Source organism: Hemibagrus wyckioides, linkage group LG14 (genome assembly GCF_019097595.1).
Source record: "Hemibagrus wyckioides isolate EC202008001 linkage group LG14, SWU_Hwy_1.0, whole genome shotgun sequence".
NCBI classification, from domain to species: domain Eukaryota; kingdom Metazoa; phylum Chordata; class Actinopteri; order Siluriformes; family Bagridae; genus Hemibagrus; species Hemibagrus wyckioides.
In genome coordinates, this window is record NC_080723.1 from 15,621,973 (window position 1) to 15,646,058 (window position 24,086).

The 24,086-nt window shown below is 39.7% G+C and overlaps 1 protein-coding gene across 2 annotated transcripts in view; it reads left to right on the forward strand.

Annotated features, from left to right (window-relative positions):
- LOC131364648 (protein diaphanous homolog 1) overlaps window positions 1–24,086 on the forward strand; it is a 131,293-nt gene that overhangs the window by 14,469 nt on the left and 92,738 nt on the right. The window contains exons 2-11 of one of the 2 annotated variants that reach the window (XM_058407867.1): window positions 17,167–17,193; window positions 19,640–19,801; window positions 20,341–20,442; window positions 21,180–21,310; window positions 21,408–21,491; window positions 22,235–22,304; window positions 22,608–22,747; window positions 23,192–23,297; window positions 23,478–23,588; window positions 23,920–24,038. In XM_058407867.1, the coding sequence (XP_058263850.1) occupies window positions 17,167–17,193; window positions 19,640–19,801; window positions 20,341–20,442; window positions 21,180–21,310; window positions 21,408–21,491; window positions 22,235–22,304; window positions 22,608–22,747; window positions 23,192–23,297; window positions 23,478–23,588; window positions 23,920–24,038 (1,052 nt within the window). The remainder of the gene's footprint in view (window positions 1–17,166; window positions 17,194–19,639; window positions 19,802–20,340; window positions 20,443–21,179; window positions 21,311–21,407; window positions 21,492–22,234; window positions 22,305–22,607; window positions 22,748–23,191; window positions 23,298–23,477; window positions 23,589–23,919; window positions 24,039–24,086) is intronic. The other variant, XM_058407868.1, reaches the window with a different exon arrangement.

Sequence of the window (24,086 nt, forward strand, 5' to 3'; positions counted from 1 at the left end):
CATTAAATAATATTTATTTTAAGTCACTGTAACTTTGTAAGGGAACAAAGTGAGGAATAAAAAGTCAGTCAGTAACTATACTTTTGTAGTATTTTATAGTTGTGGCTATAGTAGGTCAGTGTAACCTTGCATTTTATTTAGTTATGAACTCCTCCTGTACTGAGTATCAGAACTTATAGTCTGCCTGAAATGGCGAACTGGTACTGGATCAGATTTGCAATTTTCCTTAATGACCACTTGATGTATTTTATGCCATAAATTTAAGTGAAGGTTGTATGAAATGACCCTGATCATGCAGGCAAAGACAAAGTCCACCATCATGTGGTGAGGTTTCATCTGTAAAGCATTACCTGTTTTACCATCAGAAGCTTCCAGAGAGTCTCCTTAGTTAATGGGAGAATTGGCTAATATTCAGGGCTTTAGTTTATATTCAGGTCAGTAGCCTGGCCACTCAAGACAAGGTGACTTCCTGGCCAAGGTATTACTTGTTTCCATGGTAGACGAGCAAATTCAAGAGGTTTGCAGTAATCAGCATTTTTCCATCTCTTACAGAACAGCTAGAGCGCCGTGTGTTTGAACAGACTGTTGAAACGTGAACACTGAGCTTGATATCAGATATGAAGCATTAGCTGACTAGATAACTCTCTACTCTCACTAATCCTAATTATCATCTTCATCATCAGTTATGCTTAATTTATTGAGGAACCTAAACATTATTAGTCTGGTTTTGTTTGTTTGTTTGTTTTGTGTAAGAGTGTGTGTGTTATTGACATCAGCCTCTGATGTAGACTTAGCCCTGGAGCGCAATTTGTTCTGCTCAGTTTAGTGGATTATCTGTCCTGCTGATTTGTGTGTGTGTGTGTGAGAGAGAGAGAGAGAGAGAGAGAGAGAGAGAGAGAGACAGATTGAGCATAAGAGATATCCAGATTTGCCTTCCATGTTTCTGTCTAAGACCTAATAAAGTTATCTGCATATATGTGGACATCACCTTTTACTGTATGTATGTGTGTGCGTGTGTGTGTGTGTGTGTGTGTGTGTGTGTGTGTGTGTGTGTGTGTGGTTCAGCAGTGGATTAAGCAGGATTAGCTTGTCAGTCATGCAGTTTGACTCTCACATTTTCCCGCTGTATGATTACCACTAATCTACTGATGTCCTACACAGTGCAGCAGGTGTGGGTGTGTCACTGTGTGTGCATGAAGGTGTTTATGTATAATACAGCTGCTTATTTCTGATGTCATTTTTAACCTTAGAAAATCCTTAACCGTTTGGATAATGTGTGGTAGAAGGTGGAATAATTTTGCTATTATTCAAAGCTTTACTGTTATTGTTTTAGGTATTTCTAATAAAACGTGTGAGTAAAAAGTAAAAGCTTGTGCAAATCACTAACCAAAAATATTACAGACTCTGAACAATAGTGGCTAAATCATGGCTCCACCAACGTTTTATCTCTTTAGTGCTGCGATGCTATCTCTGTAAAGATCTGTCTTTCTGATTTAAAAAAAAAAAATATTCCCAATGCTGACTGTTGATGTGGTATCGCCCTGGGATGCTGACATGCTGCTATGTAATTTATTATGTCAAGACGAAAGCACTGTGTCGGAACTTTAAACCTAAAATGGCTCAAGATTTGATTAGACATCATGTAGCTAATACTATACTATATGTAATATGCTTCAATTGGCTCTGATAGTAGCCTGACAAAACTGAATCATCACACTACTAATAAATTTCAGTCAGAGTGAAGATTTCCAGCTTTGCCTCAGCCATGTATGTTTTTGTTTTCATTTACAAGAGATGATGTCATAATAATAATAATAATAATAATAATAATAATAATTCTATCCCGGGACCTCTGGGTGTGGGGTGTGAATACACTTTGGGTGGGGTGCCAGTCCACTGCACGGCTCCATACACTTACATTTCACACCTAGAGGCAATGTTAGGTGGTGGGAGGTAAGCATAGAGCCCGGAGGAAACCCCTATGGACACATGGAGACTTAACACAGACAGTAACATGAGCTCAGGAACCTTGAAGCCATGCTATTACCCAGAAATTTTAAAACTTATTTCTGTCCATTGCTCCTGCAGGATATGTGCTATTACCATTGCTGAGAATGAACACATTTGCCAGTTTACTTAAAAGTCCATTTTCTTTCTTCTCCCAGTGTTGGTGAATTTTTTTGCAAGTAGATTGTACTCCTGAACAATCTAAGGGCAGCACATTTTTCTTCCTGCAGCAGCAGGCTGTGAAGTGCGTTCTATGCCCTCTTCTTTTACGCTATATTGCCAAAAGTTTTGGGACACCCCTCCAAACCATGCCCCTTAGTTCCAGTGAAAGGAATTCTTAATGCTTCAGCATACCAAGACATTTTGGACAAATTCATGCTCCCAACTTTGTGGGAACAGTCGAACAGGGGATGACCCTCTTCCAGTTCCAACATGACTGTGCACCAGTGCACAAAGCAAGGTCCATAAAGACATGGATGAGTGAGTTTGGTGTGGAGGAATTTGACTGGCCTCAACCCGATAGAACACCTTTGGGATGAATTGGTGTGGAGGCTGCAAGCCAACATCAGTGACCTTCTCATCCAAAATCAGTGCTTGACCTCACAAAAGTGCTTCTAGAGGAATGGTCAAAATTTCCTATAAACACACTCCTAAACCTTGTGGAAAGCTTTCCCAGAGGAGTTGAAGCAGTTATAGCTGCAAAGTGCGGGACAACTCCATATTACATTCATAATACATACCAAAATTTTTGGTAATATAGTGTACATGAGCATATTGACCTGAGATTGGCTAGTCACTCTGATAAACACTAAGGAATAATGTAAAATCTGTGTGTGTGTGTATATAAAAATAAATATTCAGTCAAACATGACTCAATGCATAAAAAATGGTTAAGTTTTGTACAATACACTATCACTCAAAAGTTTGGGATCACTTAATTTTATTGTTTTCCAAGGAAACACACAAAATTAGTCTGAATAGAAAATATAGCGAAAGAACAGAACATGCTGACATGTCAGTTAGAAATAATGATTTTGATGGAAATGATGAATGTTTTCCTCAAACTTTGCTCAAAAAAAAAAAAAACCTTTTGCAGCAATTACAGCCTGGGCATTCTAGCTGTCAATTTTCCAACATGATCTGATGAGATTTCACCCCATGCTTCCTGGAGCATCTCCCACAAGATGGATTGGCTGATGGAGTCTTCCTCTGTAGCTGAAATCAAGCTGAAATATACAAGTGACCCCAAAATTTTAATCGGTAGTGTATATAGTGCAAAACTTAACCATTTATTTACATATTGACTCATGTTTGACTCAGTATTTATGAAAATGTTCCAAAAATGTTTTTGATTTTTCCAAAAGTAAGTTGGAAGTTTTGAGAAGTTTTGTTGAACAGCCCCGTCCTGTCCGAGGTCAGAAGAAGCCTGATCAGCACTCTGAAATTCATCACTGAGTAATGTGGGGAAACAGCATTAATATAACCCTAAAATATAACCTCACATCTTCAATGCACAATTACCTAATAGATCAGCAGGAATTTGTGAAGTGGCAAACCACAAGCTAATGGTCCTTTCAGTAATGCAAATGGAAGTTTAGAAGAGCTCTTTGGAGTAATTGTTTTTCAACACTTCAGTTAGAAGCGACTCTACACATGGCTCCTGTGAACCTCCTTATGTGTAGACCTTATTACAGCAAAATAGCACATTAGTGCTGTATTAACTCTGTTTCATAAAAGATATTCTGTTGGTTTCTCGTTTTTCTTTTGGAGATCTTTTATTATAGATATATATCCATAGGTAAATCCATAAAACAGTTATAGATTGTTCATCCATTTTCTTATTCTGGACACAAGACTGGGGACACCTGGGTTAGGATGCCAACACATTACAGGGCACAATTGTACACCTACTCGCAAACCCATTCACACACTACACACTGTTTAGACACGCCAGTCCCAAACCACTAACCCCAAAGGTGTGAAAGGGCTACCCACTAAGCCATCATGTCTCTGTGCCAGAATATTCAGTGACCGACAGTGATTGAAAATGAATATGAATCTTATTAGTAAGCATGCATATCTGCCATGGAACTTAATTTTCTGACTTTTTCAGTGTTAACAATAAAAATCTGTTTCATGGTGTATTACTGGCTGTAGTTGCCCTTGTTTTTTTTTTGTTTTTTTTTGGTAAGAATAGTTGACCCAACTAGCCTTAAGATTCTTCCATATTCCATTGACTAGTCAGTTTAAATTACAATAAAGCTATATCACACAAGCAAGAATGCAGTTACACCGAATATCAGCACGGCAGGGATCTAGTCATAGCTATTCACAGCCATGCTGATGTCGAATGTAACAGCATGATTGTAAATATGATATTGCTTTAGACACAGTATGGCCAAACTGATCTGTTCTGTTGCTCGTCTAGCAGAAATTACATCCCAGCAAAGCCATACTACATTTACACCAATCAGGCATAACATTATGAGCAGTGACAGGTGATGTGAATAACCCTGATTATCTCCTCATCATGGCTCCTGTTAGTGGATGGGATATATTAGGCAGCAAGTGAACATTTTGTCTTCAAAGTTGATGTGTTAGAAGCAGGAAAATTGGACAAGTGTAAGGATTTGAGTGAGTTTGACAAGGAACAAATTATGATGGCTAGACGACTGGATCAGAGCATCTCCAAAACTGCAGCCTGTGTGGGGTGTTCCCAGTCTGCAGTGGTCAGTATCTATCAAAAGTATCCTTTAAGTCGTGTAAGTTGTGACATGGGGCCTCCATGAATCTGCTGCTAGCATCTTGGTTCAAGATACCACAGCACCTCTTCAAGGATCTATTGGAGTCCAGGCCTTGACAGGTCAGGGCTGTTTTAGCAGCAAAAGGGGGACCAACACAATATTAGGCAGATGGTCATAATGTTATGTCTGATCCATGTACATTTACTGCATTTGGCAGATGCCCTTATCCATTGCGACGTACAAAAGTGCTTTGACGTTTTTATTCATTAATACATTGATACTGGTTCCACTCGTGGCTCAGTGGTGAAAGGCCCATGTGGAAGGCCCGGGTTCAATTCCCAGCCAATGCCCAAACCCCAGCCACTGGATGCAGTGCCAGTCCCAAGCCCGGATTAAATAGGAGGGTTGTGTCAGGAAGGGCATCCGGCATAAAACCTGTGCCAAGTTGTTGTGCAGACCAGTTGGTCTGCTATGGCGACCCCTCACACACAGGGAGCAGCCGAAAGATCAACAACAACAACATCGATACTGGTTCACTAGGTTGCAGACTAATTTTATAGCACCTTGGTTGCCTAGGTAACTAGCCCACTTGTATGCTCCTGTTCAAGGTGCTTCTGGTGGAATTAGCTTCCCCTTCATCACTACTGTACTAAATGTTTCAAACTAGGAAGTGGAATTTTATGTGGTGAACACAGGCGACTGAAACTCAGTGATACATCCCAGTGCAGCTGCATTAACTATAGGCGCACCTGAACTGCCACTCAGCAAATCAAATTAGTGGATAGGAACTAATTGTTGTTTAAATATGGAAATGAGAATTTTTTAATGATGACACTAAATCAGTAATGCTGGACTAGTATTAATCTGAACGAGCCAAAATGGTCTCAATTCACACAGTGAAGTATGTTTGCTTGTGGTTTACATGATTATGGCATCATATCTGAGGCCAACACCACCCAAATCCTCTGTCTTATGCTTTCAGTTTAAAATCATTAGTGTTCTGTGAAGAGCCATGTCTGCTTTGTGAACATTGCACATTACATTTATAAGCATTGTTGCCGATCAAATTGGCGTCTTTTTTTATACATGATTTCTTCTTGATGGTACTCGACTGTGCGTTGAGATGTTTTTAGTTGTGCAGGCACAGCGATAAAGCACATTGTCAGCATGAATGCTTTTTAATAACAGCATTCCTTCATTACGGTTATTTCTCTGCAGAAGAACGAGAGCACAGTTCACACTCTTTCCTCTGAGTCACGCTTTCAAGGGCTGTGACAAAGTTAACCTTGATTAGTCTTTACTTCCTGTGTTCTGTAAGCAGAGTCCACAGGATAGAGTTTAACAACAAAAAAAATGAAAGGGCTACATGCTTTTAATGAGTAAAGGCAAAATCTTGTATGTTGTAACGTTTATGTAATGAATCTTTTAACCCACTGCAGGTGGAACACTGTAGCCAAGCTTGACTGGTGTGGAAATAAGCACATGAAACCCCATGATTACCCACGTTAAGTGTTTCACAGTGTGTTAGCCTCTGTTCTGGTGTGTGTGTACTGCATGCCTGTGTGTATGGGTATCGGCGGGTTCTCAGCTGACTGAATTAGATCCTGGTTAACACCTTTCTGTGTGACCTTTGCAGAGTCTGAATGTTGACTGTAAAAAGTGTACGCACAGTGTGTGTGTGTATAGATATGAAATTTAACCTTATAAGGGCGCCTTTGTCTCTGTAACATATGGCTGCAGAATATTGTGAATATAGTGTGTGTTCATCCAGTTGTGTGGCCGTGTGTGTTCTTGTGGGTTTTATGGCAATAAAAAGTAGTCTTTGTTTGGCTGAGCTCAGAGAACAGGCGATTCAGTGACTACAGAAATATGGGAAAAAATGTAGAGAAACTGCAAACATTTCAGCAGCAAGGCTGAGAATAATGTTTCCTTCCGTCAACTGTCATTCAAGTGCGACACAAACACAGTTATTTGTCGTCACGCTTGTGCAGTTACAACATGTGACCGTCTCTTACTTGACAACCACAGACTCGAACATGTCTGCTACTGGTCTTTAGCTGCATTTTTCTTAAATGTGACAGCTGGTATTAGCACCTAATACCACTTTTTGAACACAATACTTTGGATTGGTTTTTTTTTTTTAGTCAAATGTAAAAAGACATTATGCACAGGGAAGATCATGGGAGAGAAGAAAACCCCAAATGACTCACTTGATATAACCATGCTTTAAAACATAAAAATACATTAAACTACAAGAAAATCTCTCGTTAATCAGCAGCAAGGTCAGAGAGTAACAGGGGATGATTGGTATGTAAAGAGTAGTATGTAAAGAGTAGTATGTGGAATGTGTAGTGGGGGTGGTGGTGACAGACGCATAGGCATGTGCTTGTTGTGTAATTGTTGTGTAATAGCATAACTTTACCCAAGTGGTCGTTAAGCATAATACAGTGTAACAGTTTTTTTCCCCCTACTGTCCTGAATTCACAGGAAATCTGTAACATAACCATTTGAAGTGCATTTTCAATAACCTGCCATATACAAGTGCATGCCAGTGTTTGGATTGACCATGGTCTGAAATGTGGGCTAAAACAATGTTCGTGTGCCGTGCTTCAGGCTCCTAGACTGTTTCAGGAGCACATCATGCCAATAACGACTTGTGAAGCCTGTATCAGGATATGCCTCATATTGTGGCTTTAGTGCATCACTTTGAGCTTAGTGGTCAGTCTTTTTTCATGTGTACGATCTCTGAACTTCTAGCAGACTGTAGGGGTTGAATAGTGAGGGCTGGAAGAGAATAGTGAGGGGAAATAAACCCACTGCACTCACACTCAATCCTCTGCTGCTACACTTTTCATTTACAGCTGAGACCACTGAGACCAGTTCCCATGGCATGTAGAGAAAACACACATGCACACACACACCCTGTGTGGAAAGAGAGATAGTGCTGGGGGCAGGGTTAGGGTGTAAGTACTATAGGATCGCTCTCTCTCGCTCATGTATTTGGCAATAACCTAAATGACCAGTGTGGTTCAACTTCCTTTTCTTGTTTAGGTACAATGTTGGCCCTCATGTTCATTTTGTTGTGCCCTGTTATGCATTAATTTTTGTGAATTTACACATATAGAGATGACCAGTTCAGTGGTCCTGGTTGGGGCAGGAGCTGCTGCTTTCACAGGAGGATTACTTCAGTTAGGCAATGTTTGTCAACTTTGCCATCTTTGTAGAATTGTTCATCTTTTTTGGAGCTAGAAACGTATTTAGTGGCTTTGCTTTTGATGATTTATTTATAATTGAGTATAATTCAAGTATTAGAGCAGGACAGAGTGTGCTTTACCTCCAAATGTCTGCATTCTGTGATATAATGAACATTCCCAGTGTTGTCTTATATTCATGAGCACTTTTTGAAGAGTGAGATAGGGAATGACATATGGAGCAGTAAAGAGTTAATAACAGGAGCGTTAAGAAAGATTGATTGAGTGGTAAAGAGAGACATGAAGAGAGGGAGAGTGAATGAGTGAGAGAGAGATGGGTAAAACAAAACGGAAAGAGAGTGCTAATGCAAGATGGAGAGCTAGATAATGTTTGAGAGAGATAGAGAGGTGGAGAAACGGCGCAATAGAGAGGGACAGAGAGAAAGAGAAACAGATTGCGGACAGTGCATCATGCTGTGTTTGTTGCAGTCACTCTGATCAGATCCTGCCTTGGCTTCAGTTATTCACTTATCATTCTCCTCTGACTCATTATTCAGCTTCCTGGTTCAACAACTTGTGTTCAGTCAGTTGGTGGTAAATGCACGCTACCTCACACGCACGCAATCAGACAAGATTTGTTATTTGTGATGTTTGTTGTCGTGGTAACCTCATATGCAACCTGTGTGGTTACTATGTGAAAGCAATTTTTTGGGGTAACAGGAAGCTTGATTTTAACGTACAAACTTTACAGCTCCGAGAGCCGTTGATGCATTTAGTTATTGCATATTTGCCATTTTGTGTTTGTGGGGGCAGGATGGGCAGGTGGTCAGTCATGCATGAAACAGAAAAGACTGAGAATGTTATAGATAGAAAGTGAAAGAGAGAGAGAAATAGATGGAGGATCTCTAAACACATGCACACTTAGTACACCAAGTGCCATCATGGGCAAGCTGTAAGCCTGTAAAGCTGCTCCTTTATCTACCTACCTCCCTCCCTTCTTCTCCCTCCCTTTTTCTCCCTCTCGCACTACTTCACTGTAGTTCTGCAGAATTACTCACACCACTACACCCATTCACACTCATTTTTATCGAGTGACGTCTAGGACTATAAACAAAGTGAAACAGTAACAAGGTACGGTCTGGAAAAGTATTAGAAAAGTTACTCTGGAAAGTTTCACCACTTATTCCCGAAAAAGAGTTCTGGGTTTTTTCCATAAGCAATGGGGAAGAAATTATTGTTCCTTCTGTAATGAGACATTAATACAGACTAACTAGACTGACTGGGGATGAGGGAAATGTATGTGTATACAGGCCTTATTCTCTGATGTCTTTCACATAGCATATATTGAATATACCCAAAAATTCCAAAATTTGCAGAGATCTGATAATCACAGCCATGTGTGTGTGTTTAGAACATCCCATTCCAGATTTAGCCCATCTTTACTGGTGTAATGACCTCAGCTTTCTGGGAAGGCTTTGGAGAATGATTAGGCCCCAAGAGTATTCGTGACCTCAGGAAGTGATGTTAATTGAGGAGGCCTCTTTATTCGGAGTTGAATTCATGGCTCTGTACAGAACACTCATTTTCTTCCAAATGTGACGGACCATATCTTCATGGAGCTTGCTTTGTGCACAGGGCATTGTCATGCTGGAACAGGTTTGTGCCTCTTCCAGTTCCAGTGAAGAGACATACAAAAGTATACAAATACATTCGAGACACTTCTCTGCTTCCAAAAATGTGGCAACAGTTCTGAGGTAAGGAGAACATATATAAAAGTAATGATCAGATGTCCTCATACTTTTGGCTTTACCATGTACATAGTGTGGCGCTTCAGTCCAGTCCCGCCAGTTCTGCAAAAAGGGTGTTTACTGTCTTTTTAGTTGGTTCCTGTTCCAGTGCACACATTAGCTTCTGCAGAGAATGTCTATGATAAACATTTTGTCCATTTTGTGATAATTACAAAATAAGTGAGGAATATAACACTCGGGCCATGCTGTTATACGGAAATCATTCATGACAGAGTGCTGTGATACGGCTGAACACTAAGCACAGCTGCAGTAACCAGGCTGAAGTTTGATTATTTAGCTAACAACGCATCCCATTGTGTTTTATTCCTCTTTTACCACAGCAATATGCCAATACAATTTACCTATTAATGAAAATGATTTTTAAATTAGTTTAAACATAATGTCCTGAAACAAGCTGGTTCCTCTTAATCGCTGTTACGTTATAGCAGCTATGAGCAGTTGTTTCCTCACCGGCCACTGTTTTAATAACAGCTTGTCAAAATACTGAGAAATCAAAGTGCAAACTTTCTACTAGCAGAGAAGGATGACACTTTTGTACTGCACTGTTCTTATTGTGCTCAGTTTTACAGTCTAGCCGTTTCTCCATCCAGTGTATGTTAATACCTACATTGTGCAGTGTCTTTTGTTGGATAATTGCAGATAAATAAGACATTTTTCTTTCTGAATGATTGATATTAATGAATTGGGCACAGTATCACCAGGGACAGAGTTTAGTAGAGTTAAGCGTTGTCTGGCTGCAACAGATTGTGCTCCTGTTCAAGCTGCTGTAATTGTTTTACAGAGTAGCTGTTGAAAGAATGCATTGGGTGATGCTGTAAATTGTGTGTGTGTGTGTGTGGGTGCCTGTGTGTGTCAGAATGAGACTTCCTGTAGAAACTTTGCACAGGAAGTGGCCTACCGCCTCACAAGGGTGTGCCTGTCCTGCCATGACTCCTGACATCATCTCAACACCAGAACGCATGCACACACACACACACACACACACACACACACACACACTCGCCAACAGGCAGCTGTCACCATGGCAGCACGTTAATGAACCCAGCCCAGATTTAACGCTGCTGAAAGCTGATGATCCACAGCTGGAAGTTGCCTGTCTGCCTTCACTGTCGTTCCTGAGACATTTCTGCTGCTGCTGTGTGAAAGAGCCCTGATTAGCACAGATATGTGCCAGGTTCACACTGAGGCATTCCACAGCTATCAGCTCTTAAACATTCACTTCCAGATAAGTGCAACTGTAAGCACTTGCTTAGTGGTTACATCTTCAGCGAGTACATCTGCTAAATACATTGAAGTTATTTTAGAGAAAAGACAATGGGCGCAACTAAACATAGTCTATGCTGAGCTCCTTTCACAAATAATGCACAATAGGTTTGCAACATGCTTTGAGAAATCTTCCACACACACGATTTAAACTTGACTCTAAAACAAAAGCACTGAGCAATACACATTCAGAGCAAACGTAAACAATATGACACTTCTGATTTGACCCAACCAGTTAAAACATTAAAAAATATTTAGTCACAGAATAAATAAGCCGTAAAACACCAATGTCTACTATGTCCACACTAATACGTTTTCATCTGTTTTGGCCTTGGCATTTTTAGTCACATGACACATTTTTAGTCACGTGACGCAGTCGGAGGCAGGCGCAGGCGGAAATGACGCAGGTTTAAGCATCTTGCGTTTTACTCGAGCGCAGTACAGGGGCGTAAGTGTTTTCAGGCGCTTCAGTGTGGATGACCAACATTTGGGATTGAAACCGGTATTGTGGATGCGGAGTGTTTTTAGCCTAAAACTGCTGCTTTAAGGATTACATGAATATCCACAGGGTTCACCCAGACCTTCTCCATAATCTCAGTACTTTGTACTGTCTGAGTGCTGGCTCCAGAATCACTACAGCACATGTATCACAATCTTGAAAATTCACATGAGCATTTAAGAAGTGGAATTACAAACATATCAATTTTCAAACAAGTTTTCTAAAATATCTATATACATATGGACAGTACATCATATTTCCTTTTGTGTTATTGCTGTGAATATAAAGGAGGTGTTGGGCAGTCTGAAGGAATTTATTGGGATTACACAACGTTTAAACAGTGTTTATTGTAATCATGGCACTTCTTAGGGTTCTCTTCATACACAGTGCAGCTTTCAGATACATTAATGGCAACTTCTTTGCTTCCTCACACATACACTCAGGGTTTCCTGTGTGATTATCTCAAGAGAGTCGTGCATGCCTAGTCTGTCATTTGTTGAGTGCTGGTTAGTTGAGCCTTCCTCAACTCTATATGTGAATAATGGAGATAGAGAGCTTGCTATATTGCCCTGTAGTTCTTTCCTGTCTCCACTGAGTCGTCTTTCAGGCATGTAATTGGCTCTTAAGCATCAGCACAGTAATGCAAGTCCATGTAGAAAAATGAATGGGTTTGTTTGTCTCTCTCTCTCTCTCTCTCTCTCTCCCCTCTGTTTGCGCCCTTAAGGTAGAAGCTAATCGGATGGTAATATGTGTGGAGTAGTTTGGGTCACTCCGTGATAGTACTCTGGTGGCTGGAGGAATTGCCTCCTTTTTCTCTTGATGTTTCCTGTTTATAAAGATTTTCTGAGAAAATAAATTGCTTTCTGTGTATCTGCATGTGCTTTCATAAAACGTTATAGATTTATTGGCACCCTTGGTACCAATAGTTTAAAAGAAAAGTTGTTTAAAAGAAAAGGTTAAGATTAGAGAATACACAAATGAAATGTGTTGATCTTTAGGCAATAGCTGTAAAAAAAAAAAAAAAAAAAAAACTTGTCAGAATGTCACTTGACATGTTTATAGTAAGCAGGGTGGTTAAAGAAGCAACCTTTTTTTCAAGGATAATCCTGGTAGCATTTAAGTAACCCAGTCTCCAAATATACCATTAAATGCCATTAAGAACACCTTTACTTTTAACTAACCAGTAATGTTAGCTGGTGCTTTGTTTGGTGTTAAAAGAAGAATGGCTATAAAGAAAAGTCTCTACAATCTGATTATATACCTGGTAACATAGCCTTTATGAAGGAGTAGGAGATTTTAATGTCTGGCTGCCTCTGCCAGGAAGTCACAACTTGTAACACTAGAGCAGTAGAGCACTTAGGACTCTGGAGGATTCTGGAGGTTTCTTTAATGAGCAGCGTTCTTAGACCCCTCGCTGTCTTCAAGCGTGAGCCTATGGGGAAGATTTAGTGCTGTTGTGTCGTCAAAGGGAGACTGTAGAAATGATTAAATGCAGTGGTGCCAATAATTTTGGTATTAAAGTAATTAACTGCAGACATTTTAATACCAATTTTAATAACTATCTTTACCAAGGGTGCCAATAATTCTGGAGCTGGCTGTAAAGCTTTGTTTAAATGAGCAGTAGATCTGGATGTGCATTTGGTTGCTTAGTAAGTGGAAAATGTTTCTTTTTTGCTCCATGGACACGATTAGATTGCTTTTCACACCACACTGGTTCTATTAGCTTGGCCAAGGACACAAACACTGTAGACGGGTACATAAACCGCACGCCAAACGGCAGGAAGCAGCGCCAAGTTTACACTCATACAGCATTTAGTTTGAAATAAAATGTAAAAACAGGAATTTCTGTATTAACAGCTTAAGGAACAGCTGGCTTTGACTAAATTCCTGCTGCAGCAGTTTGCAGCTACATTTATATTTCATAGTTTTGTTCCCAGTTCTGATATATACACCTGATACTCACATACAGATGCTTCAGGAACTAAATCCCAGATGTTCAGTGTGGTCTCAGACTTTTGGACCCAGCTGCATATAAGAGTATTTTATTGTAACTAGTGGAAAATTAACTGCTTAAGATTAATCCAGAATCCTGGGAAACTTTTCCAACAAAATTGGCCGTACTCTCTGGGTGGAAGGGATGATGTTAATTTTTCTCCCCTGTCTGTGACAGCCACTACGAGTATAATAGGTTTGACAGTCACTCATCCATCCATCCATTCATCCATCCATCCATTCATACCTTCATTCATTTATTCATCCATCCATCCATCTATCCATCCACTCATTCATTTATCCGTCTGTCCATCCATCCATCCATACCTTCATTCATTTATTCATCCATCCATCCATCTATCCATCCACTCGTTCATGTATCCGTCCGTCCATCCATCCATCCATCCATACCTTCATTCATTTATTCATCCATCCATCCATCTATCCATCCATCTATCCATCCACTCATTCATTTATCCGTCTGTCCATCCATCCATACCTTCATTCATTTATTCATCCATCCATTCACTCACTCATTCATTCATACCTTCATCCATCCATCCATCCACCCACCCACTGACTCACTCACTCACTCACTTATTCATTCATACCTTTATCCATCCATTCATAGCTTCATTCATTCATCCATCCATTCATAGCTTCATTCATTCATTTATTCATTCATAGCTTCATCCATCCATTCATAGCTTCATTCATTCATTTATTCATTCATAGCTTCATTCATTCATCCATATTGTCAGGGTCATGGTGATATAGGAAGAAGTGTGAATGTCCTGGCTTTGTTTATCTTTAAATTTATTTAAAATCATGTGACTTGTCTCATGTCTCTTACATCAGCATTTATTCTTGGAAAACCCTGTTTCTATCACTCTTATCAATCTTTCAGCCAGGCATAAAAACATTTTCTCTCTTTCCCCCAGTGTTCAGGGTATTCAGGCTTTTTATTAGGTAATTAGCTTACAGAGTCATTTTACTGTAAAAATTTTTCACAGAAAAGAAATGCATCCTCTGAGTAATCACACAGCTCAGTTTTGGATACATCGCTGCTCTGTTGTTTGATATAATAACAATATTGAGTTCTTAGAAATACTTTTTAAATAGCAGAGTTAATATTTTGCTCAGCTGTTGTTAAAAAGACACCTGCTTTCATGGTTTTCGTCTATAGTGTGCTCACACATCTTGATGAACCAGATTAAGTGATTAATGCTTTGATCAAGTATACTGAATATTCCTGCTGACCCATGCTGTGACACATTTCTGTTAGGTGCCATCACATTGTACTATAAGAGATGCAAAACTGAGGGGTGGTGATAGCTCAAGGCTCTGGGTTGTTGATCAGTAGATCGGGGCTCAAGCCTAAGCACTGCCAAGCTGGCACTGCTGGGCCCCTGAGCATGGCCCTCAACCCTCTCTGCTCCAAGGGTGCTACTTCATGTCTGACCCCCTGCACTGACCCCAACCTCTAAGTTTGGATATGTGAATAAAGAATTTCACTGTGCTATAATGTACACTACCAGTCAAAAGGTTGGACACACCTTCTAATTCAATGTTTTTTTATTTAGGGATTTATTTTCTACATTCTAGAACAATACTGGAGATTTCAAAACTGAAATAACACACATGGACTTCAGTAATCCATATGTAATGACAACAAAAAACAGTCAGTTGTTATTTTAAGACACGAAGGTCAGGTGTTCTGGAATAGTTCTTGCAAGAACAGTATTGTCAAGTGCATTTGCAAAACCCATCAAGCACCATGATGAAACTGGCTCACATGAAGACCATCCCAGTAAAGCAAGACCAAAACTGACCTCTGCTGCAGAGGAGAAGTTCATTTAGAGTTACCAGCCTCAGAAATCACCAATTAACAGCACCTCAGATTAGAGCCGTTATGAAGGTTTTACAGAGCATCAGTAGCAGACATATCTCAATATCAACTGTTCAAAGGACATTATTGTGTATTTCGGCCGCCTTCAGCATTGTTTTACAAGGTAGAGAGAAATAAACATCAGGAAAGACCATGGAATTAGAAGATGTCCTTTTGACTGGTAATCTAAATGTGACAAAAATAAAGGCTGCTTCTTCCTCTAAATGACAGAAGCCCTTAGCAGCAGGTTCTTGCATGTGGGTGGGTGGGTTAGTGTGTCTATGACGTAGTTTTTCATTGTATAGATGTAGAACTGAAAGACTGTATGTGCTGTTAAACCTGATCTGTGTCTATATCTAGTGCAGCTTTAAAGGTTGGCTTTGGGCTGTGTGTTTTGGGGAATGTCTATCCCAGCGTGACTGATAGATTTAGTGTGCATGTGTGCGTCACTGAAAGACTCCAACCAAATTTCCTTACACAAGAAAAGTACGTGCACAAGAAAATTGTGTGATGCCCTAGATAGAGTGCAAATGACAGAAAAAACTCATGCAACTCAAGCAGACTCAACTACAGCTCTTGTGGTGTGTTCCCGGTCTGCAGTGGTCAGTATCTATCAAAAGTGGTCCAAGGAAGGAATAGTGGTGACAGGGTCATGGATGGCCAAGACTCATTGATGTACATGGAGAGCAAAGGCTGGCCGGCCCGTGTGATCTAATCCAACAGACGAGCTACTGTTGCTCAAATTGCTGAAGAAGTTAATGCTGGTTCTGAGAGAAAGGTGTCAGGGTACACAGTTCATGACCAGTCAGGGCTGTATTGGCAGCACAAGGGGGACCAACACAATATTAGGCCGGTGGTCATAATGTTATGCCTAATTGATGTACACTGTTACTCATTTTGAATACATTATAATTTTTAGTCATTAGCATTGATAACTTGGGGATTGAGTTGCCTTCTACCTAATTTTAATACTTGAGTAGCTGTAGAATTTAATGAACAGACATTTATAAAGGGAAAATAGTATCACCATTGAGCAATGAAGAATCTTTTATCATTTTCATTAAACACTTTCTGCTGGTCATGGTTGCAGAGGATCCGTAGCAAATCCCGGAAACATGAAGCGTGAGGCCCAGATGAGACGCCAGTCTCCCATTCTCTAATAATGAACATTAGCAGATATTCCTTGATGTGCAGTTTTAGTTTAAGATCGTACAGAAACACGAGCATGCTAAATTGGGATAATATCACTAGATATATATCAGTGAATTATGTGCTATTTAACGTGTTCAGTGACCACAGGCCTTAGTCACACAGTACATTTATGCATCTCAGGTGCTCTCCACAGTTGGTATTATACTGTATCTAACAGAACATTATAGGATACAAATGTTTATTTTCACCTACTGCACACACACACACACACAATATTTTAGCAGTTTTCCTTTACCTTCTGGATTGTATACAGGCTGTGAAATGGTCATTTTCTTGTGCTGCTCTGCCCTCTTGTGGCAGATTTAATATATTGCAAATCATTATTATTAGTATTCTTTTTTTTTTCCTCCTATATTTAACTTTGTTTCTATCTATTTTTGTTTGTCTAACAATCTTCAGCTTCTAATCATTTTTGCCAAACATCTTACTGATTGATAACTGTTGTCTTACTGCTTTATTGTTCATTTTCTCTGTGTGGTTTAGTCGATAATGTAAAGCCTGTAATTTTCAGGATAAATGATTTCTTGTGGTCTTTCCTTTTTCTCCCTCTCCCTTTGCACAGACCTTCAAACGACTCATTCCCGATGAGGTAGGTGTATAAGCCAGTGTGTGTTCCCACCCCATACACATGTATACACATTGTGTGTATGTGTGTTTGTGTTGCTTGCCATTCCCCTCAGACCGCTTGTTCCCACATATAACAGCACGTGTGACTTGTATCCTCATCCTCACCATCATAACCATCCCTACCACCCATGTTCCACTTTCACCCATAACCCATTACCTCCACATATTGTGTGTGTTCACTGTAGGTCTGTGGGCAGTGTTTAGCACTGCTTCATGTGTTGAAACATGCCTGTGTTTGTCATGAGGCCCACCCAGTGTTTAAACTGCATTCTGGAAGATTATGAATGTTTCTTCTATCTGTAATAATAATAATAATAATAATAATAATAATAATAATAATAATCTTCCTGTGCATGTTCAGGCCAGTCATCGTTTTAAAGGAATGCTGTTGTTTTACAACCTTCTGCTTCTGAGTCTGTAATACAAGTTATCTGTGAAATTTTGGACAGATATGCAATAATATCTGTCTTCTTGGGAGCATAATTGGTCTCTGAATGTTAAACTTGTACACAATTCTTTTAAATAAAGATTCTTTGAAATCAGTGCAAATGCAAAAAGGCAGCATTTAGACCATTTCCATTTTAAGTAAATTTTGAGTAAAAGTGTCGTCCCCCCCCATTTTTCCTGTAATCCTGTGTATACTACAGAAGCGATAGAGCTTTGATTGAAAAACACTCGAGTATTCCTTTATAAAAGAAATGCTGAACTGGCTTTTCATCGCATGCTGTAAGCAATAAAACAGACTTCATTCAGCGTTATCTTTCAGAATGTACCTCTATACTAATCTGCACCTCAATAACATTAGCAGAGATGTGCCTCAGCTCCTGTTCTGAGTGTGTCTGTGTGTAAGCAGGCATGCTTGTTATGTTGTCTGTGTGCATGTGTGTTTGCGTTTGTCTGAGTGTGTCTGCGTGTGTGTGTCTGTGTGTGTGTGCGCGTTTGTCTGCGTATGAGCAGACATGCTTGTTATGTTGTGTCCGTGTGTGTGCGTGTGCGCGCGCGTCAGTGTGCGTTTGTCTGCGTATGAGCAGGCATGCTTCTTATGCTATGGTCAGAAATGTTGAATGTACAGTTTGTAATGTTTTGAGGTTTAAGTTGAATTTAGGTATCCATGTTAGTGTTCTTTCAGTAATACACATTCATTAGAGCAGATTTCTGTGTTGAGGTTTGATGAGCTGCAGTGCCACATGCTGGTTGCTCTGTGTCATACTTTGACAAAAGCAGTAGTTTGGTGAAAAACTATTTTCCCCTTAGGCTACCTCAAATGTGGCTGATCAACCAAGACATATTTGTGGTGTTACAAGGCTAATGTAGCTAACAATTAAAGAATCCTCGTAGCCTCCACTTTAACCATGTGTAAACTGAATCATTTTCCACACTCCTCAGAGCTCATTAGCTTGTTCAGTAATCACAGTGTGCCCTTTCCACACTCCTGTTCACTACTTTTACTGCAAATACAGCAACGGCTGAGTCGAGGAGTGAGTTGCAATAATATTAATAATATAAATGAGTAATATAATGAATTAAATCATCTGTTGATTATATTCAACAATGAACAAGAACACTCTTAATTCTCACAGCCAGCTAGATCATGCTTTTGTAAAACAAGTAATGCAAATAAAGTAAAATGCTCAAAGTTAATATGAAAATTTATGCACAGTGCCAAATAACTACATATTTAGCTACTGTTAGTTAATGTTACTGAGCCCTCATAGCTGTGAATGAATTCTTGCATGAAGATTTTTATTCAGTCCTACGTTTCCAGTGATTTAGGCCAGAATCTCTCCATTGTGAGTGAAGATGATGATAATTGTTTCCTTTTAAAATAAAGCTTAATAGAATTATTTTTTTGCTCTCTGCCTACGTTCTTGGGAAAGAGCCCATTAGGCATGCTCGGGCAAAAGCTCAGAAGAGATGAAAACTGACCAGAGAGCACCACTGAACAGAAATGATTTGGATAATAACATTTACATATGAATTAATGTGATTTTCTGACCATAATTCTCTAATTTACTTAGTTGCTTTAGCTTTATAGCTTCAGACCCCAACTTTTAGACACCAGATATCTTGACTGATTAATATTTTTATCACGTTAAAAACGGTTGAACATAACAAAATATTTTATACATTTTGTAGTGACATTGTGTAAGATCTATTAATATAGGTTTTATATTAATTATTATTATTCTGTAATATATAGACTGATCCTGATGTACACTACAGGTGGGTGGAGACACTTCAGTCCAGTTCACATTCAGCTCTGATGTAGTCTGTGTAGTGTGTGCTTTGTGTTGCAAATGTGTTGGAGAATGCTTTCATTGCAGCTTTCTGGTTCCACACCCTCTCCCTCTGGACACTGCTCAGTTAGATACCCTTACACTGACCTTTTCCTTTCCCCTGTGTGGCAGCTGGAGCGGTTCACAAGCATGCGAATAAAGAAGGAGAAAGAGAAGTCAGGCCCGGCAAGCCAGAGACACTCCTCTGCTGTGCTGTACGAAGTCCCATCCCAGTCTGGCATGCTGCAGGACCACAGTGATGACTACATCCTGGAGCTCTTTGAGCAGATGCTGGTGAGACAGTGGATCTAGCAGTTTCTGTGTGTGTGAGAGGGAGTTGGCTGGTAGTCATTTCAAATAGAAATTAAATTTAGCACTTTCACAATTCTTATTATTAAGAATATTAAGAAATTTCTTATTTTATACAGCTACAGAGTGAAAATTAGCAACGAGATTACATCACATGTTAATGCTACATACACCACGGAGAGTTGATAATAAATATAATAATAGTGTATTTTAATCTCATTGGAACTGTTGACTACTTGCATGTAATATATCACTTTAAGGGTCATGTGATTTAATACATTTGAATATGTGTTTTATTTCCACTTTGCATTGGTCAATAAGTTGAATTGGAACAGTGAAATTGACAGCCCTAGTGTTTGGATAAAGCTGAATGATCAACAGTTATCTGCTGCGTCACTATTATTTACCAGATTATATGCAGGACTGTGCACGATTGACCTTTTTAATTGCAAAGTCCTTCAGCTGTGTGTGTCTCTCTCTCTCTCTCTCTCTCTCTCTCTCTCTCTCTCTCTCTCTCTCTCCAGGTGGACATGAATCTCAATGAGGAGAAGCAGGTGCCGCTGAGACAGAAGGACATTTCCATAAAGCGAGAGATGGTCTCTCAGTACCTACACACATCTACAGCTGTAAGACACACACACGTCCACACACCCACCTGCCTCCAATCTCAAGGTCACTGATTCTTAGTCTGTGGTGTGGAGACCCCTTGTGGTATAGCAGTGCATTGTAGATGAAGTGACTCTCCTGATTTAATCCAGTCATTTATTTAGACAATTCTGTGGATCCTACCCATGAAATATTCGGTCATTTCTCTAGAGATAGACCTAACAAGGCTATGTGATGAAGGACGTTTTGTGAAGCCGGTCTCATCAGATATATACATCATATACTTCTGATTCTATTATCTAATTTTAACTGTTACAGAAGCAATCGGATATGTTGGGTTAAGGACATTGTCATGTTTCAAAGAATCTATTGAAGGCATCCAGATTTTAGACCAATAATTGTCTTAAGACTAATGAGATGATCAAATATTACTACTATTGCTTTGATTTAAAAACAAATGATGTTCCCTTCTCATTACTAGAATATCTAATTAAAATCTATCTATGCATCAATGTCTCTGGTGAAGCTCTTTATTTATTTGCACACAGACACAGTTTTTCTAGTACCAAGAAGTGCAGTTGAACATTGATTACACATTTTCTGCCAGAATCTGATATTGTTTTAATTATTTTGTGAAGACAGTAATAGAGACAGATTATGTAATGGATATGAGATTGATGCTGTAATTTTGAGAAATCTGTTGGTACCAGTTAGATTTGCAGTTTTAAATACTGTGTGTGTGTGTGTGTGTGTGTAGGGCCAGAGCCAGAAAGAGAGTTCCAGGTCTGCTGTGATGTATATCCAGGAGTTGAGAACTGAACCCCGAGACGCACAGTTGCTGAGCTGCCTCGAGTCTCTACGCATCTCCCTTAATAACAACCCTGTCAGGTATACGTATAAACTAGACTCAGGCTCTTGTGTACACAGAGACCAGCACATCTTATCATGTAAAAGATTGTTAACCCTGTGTGTGTGCGCGTCACAGCTGGGTGCAGACGTTTGGAGAGGAGGGTTTGTTTTTGCTGCTCGCCTTCCTCAAGAAACTCCAGGATGAGAGAGAAGAGTACCCGTAAGTGTTTTATTCCATGTATGTGTGTTAGGGTTACTGACACAGATGAGGCATGAGAACACGGGTGCTTGGGCGACATGACGCACAAGTTGGCACTGAGCAGGGCAGTATTGTACTGAAGTTGGATATCAGCCAAAACACAAAGCTCTGGTACATTATATTGCCAAAGGTTTTGGGACACCCCTCCAGTTCAATGAATTTGAAGAGGTTGGACTTGGCCCCTTAGTTCCACTGAAAGGAACTCCTAATGCTTCAGCATCCCAAGACATTTTGGACAATTTCATGTTCCCAACTTTGTGGGATAGCCTCTCCCTGCTCCAACACGACTGTGCACCAGTGCACAAAGTAAGGTCTATAAAGACATGGATGAGTGTGCAGGCCAGTCAAGTTCCTCCACACCAAACTTAGAGTCCTGACCTCAACCCGATAGAACATCTTTGGGATGCCCCTAAAAAACAACACCTGAATTCAGTGATTTGGAGGGCAATATAGTGTATCAATATTTTGCTGAAACTTGAAAACATTAGCATGAATCTCTAATATCGGCACATCTTTTTCATTCCAGTCCTAAAGGTTTAAGAATAAAATAAAAATCAGTAAAAGCTTTCAACTGTATTATCCGTTTCATTCTCTGCACTTCATCTGTCACTGTCAGTGCTGCCATGCTGATGTTCATTGATCTCTCTCTTTCTCTCTCTCTCTCTCTCTCTCTCTCTCTCTCTCTCTCTCTCTCTCCTTCCTAGGAACTCTGGTGTTGGAGTAAAGTGCCAACATGAGATCATCCGCTGCCTCAAAGCCTTTATGAACAACAAGGTGAGTGGATACAACTCAGTGTTTGGCAGGTGGATTACAGACTCTGTAACTGATTCACTGCAAGTCTTCAGCTTACAGCTTAAGCATTTATTATACAGATTTATAAATATAAGGCAGAATTTATGCTAATGCACCTTAAAACCACAATCAGGTATCAGTGCAGTTGGTTGGCAAGTTTCTGGATGTATAACAAATAAATGCTTTTTCAGCAGCTTATCTCTGTGGATTTAAAGATTCTGTTAGAAACAGGCATTTGTGTTGCATATAAATGGTGAATTGTGGTTTTGAACTGTTGTGTTTCAGTACGGTTTGAAAGCCATGTTGACATCAGCTGATGGGATACCGCTCCTGGTCCGAGCCATAAATCCCCGTGTCCCTCATATGATGGTGGATGCTGTCAAACTGCTGTCAGCTATCTGCATTCTTGAACACCCTGAAAACCTGTGAGTCTCTGTGCAGGTCTATGTGTATCTGTGTGATGATTTGCATACGAGTAAGTGTTGTGTAGATATCACAAATGCATTTACTATAATGGGGAGGCTATACAGTTTATTGATTTATCATCCAGTTTGCTACATGTTCCTCTAAGCAACCCTGTTAATCAGTGTACAACAATACCCATGATTCACCGCTGTATTGATATCTTGTCATATCACACCCTCAGTTGCATTTAAATGAGCAAAATAATGATTTGTCATGAATAGCCAGAATACAGGAATGTTATAAAATATAGTTGCTGCTAAAAATACATGTTTGTTTTTCAAATTCTGATATTAACCAATCTAAAAAGGTGTTTAAATGTTAAAAGGACACCAGTAGATTACCTTAACTGATATTTTGTCAGTTAATCAAGCTGCAGTGTGAATATTAATAATGTGTAAATGCAGTCATGAGCGTGTACTGGAGTCTATAACTGCACTGGCTGAGGAGAGGGAAATCGAGAGATTCCAGCCCCTGCTGTCTGGCCTGCAAAAGTCCAATATTGCTCTCAAGGTAACACACAAACACACATTTTAATGATCAAGTGTTAAAACTATGGAGCAGTTGCAATAAAGTCAAAGCCTATTACAGCCTAAATGAGTCAACTATGTTCATTTCTGCTAAAAGAAAAAAATAAAAATGCTGCTGTGTCAGTCTGTGAATTATCTGTCTGTGTGTGATGTGTGTGTTCAGGGAGGCTGTATGCAGCTCATCAATGCTCTGATCAGCAGAGGAGAGGAGCTCGACTTCAGAATTCACATTCGCTCTGAGCTCATGAGACTGGGTCTGAGGGAGCTGCTCGCTGTGAGTTTAATTCACAGATTCTAACCAGTTTATGATTCTTAACACCAGCAGTACTCATAAATGCTAATGTGCGTAAAACTTACTAAAATAACATACATCAAATATGCTTTTTAATGCTCAAGGAAGCAATAAAATGATCTAGTAACACTTTTAAATCTTTACCTTCATCGGAAAGGTAATTTTTGGTTGGGTTTGTTATCCTATTGATGATATTTTGTTTGATGATCCACTATAACATTAAATGAGCTTAATGTATTCTCATGTACATACATGTAGCTGCTTTAAATACAGTGGTGATCATAAAAGCTGTGTGTGTTTGTGTTGTGAGCAGGAGGTGAGGAACATAGAAAATGAAGAGCTTCGTGTGCAGCTGCAGGTCTTTGATGAACAGGCTGAGGAAGACTCCGAAGACCTGCGTTCTCGTCTCGAGGATGTGCGCATCGAGATGGAATATCCTTTCAAAAATGTCTAAGGTCATAAGCTAAGAGATCAGGCCAG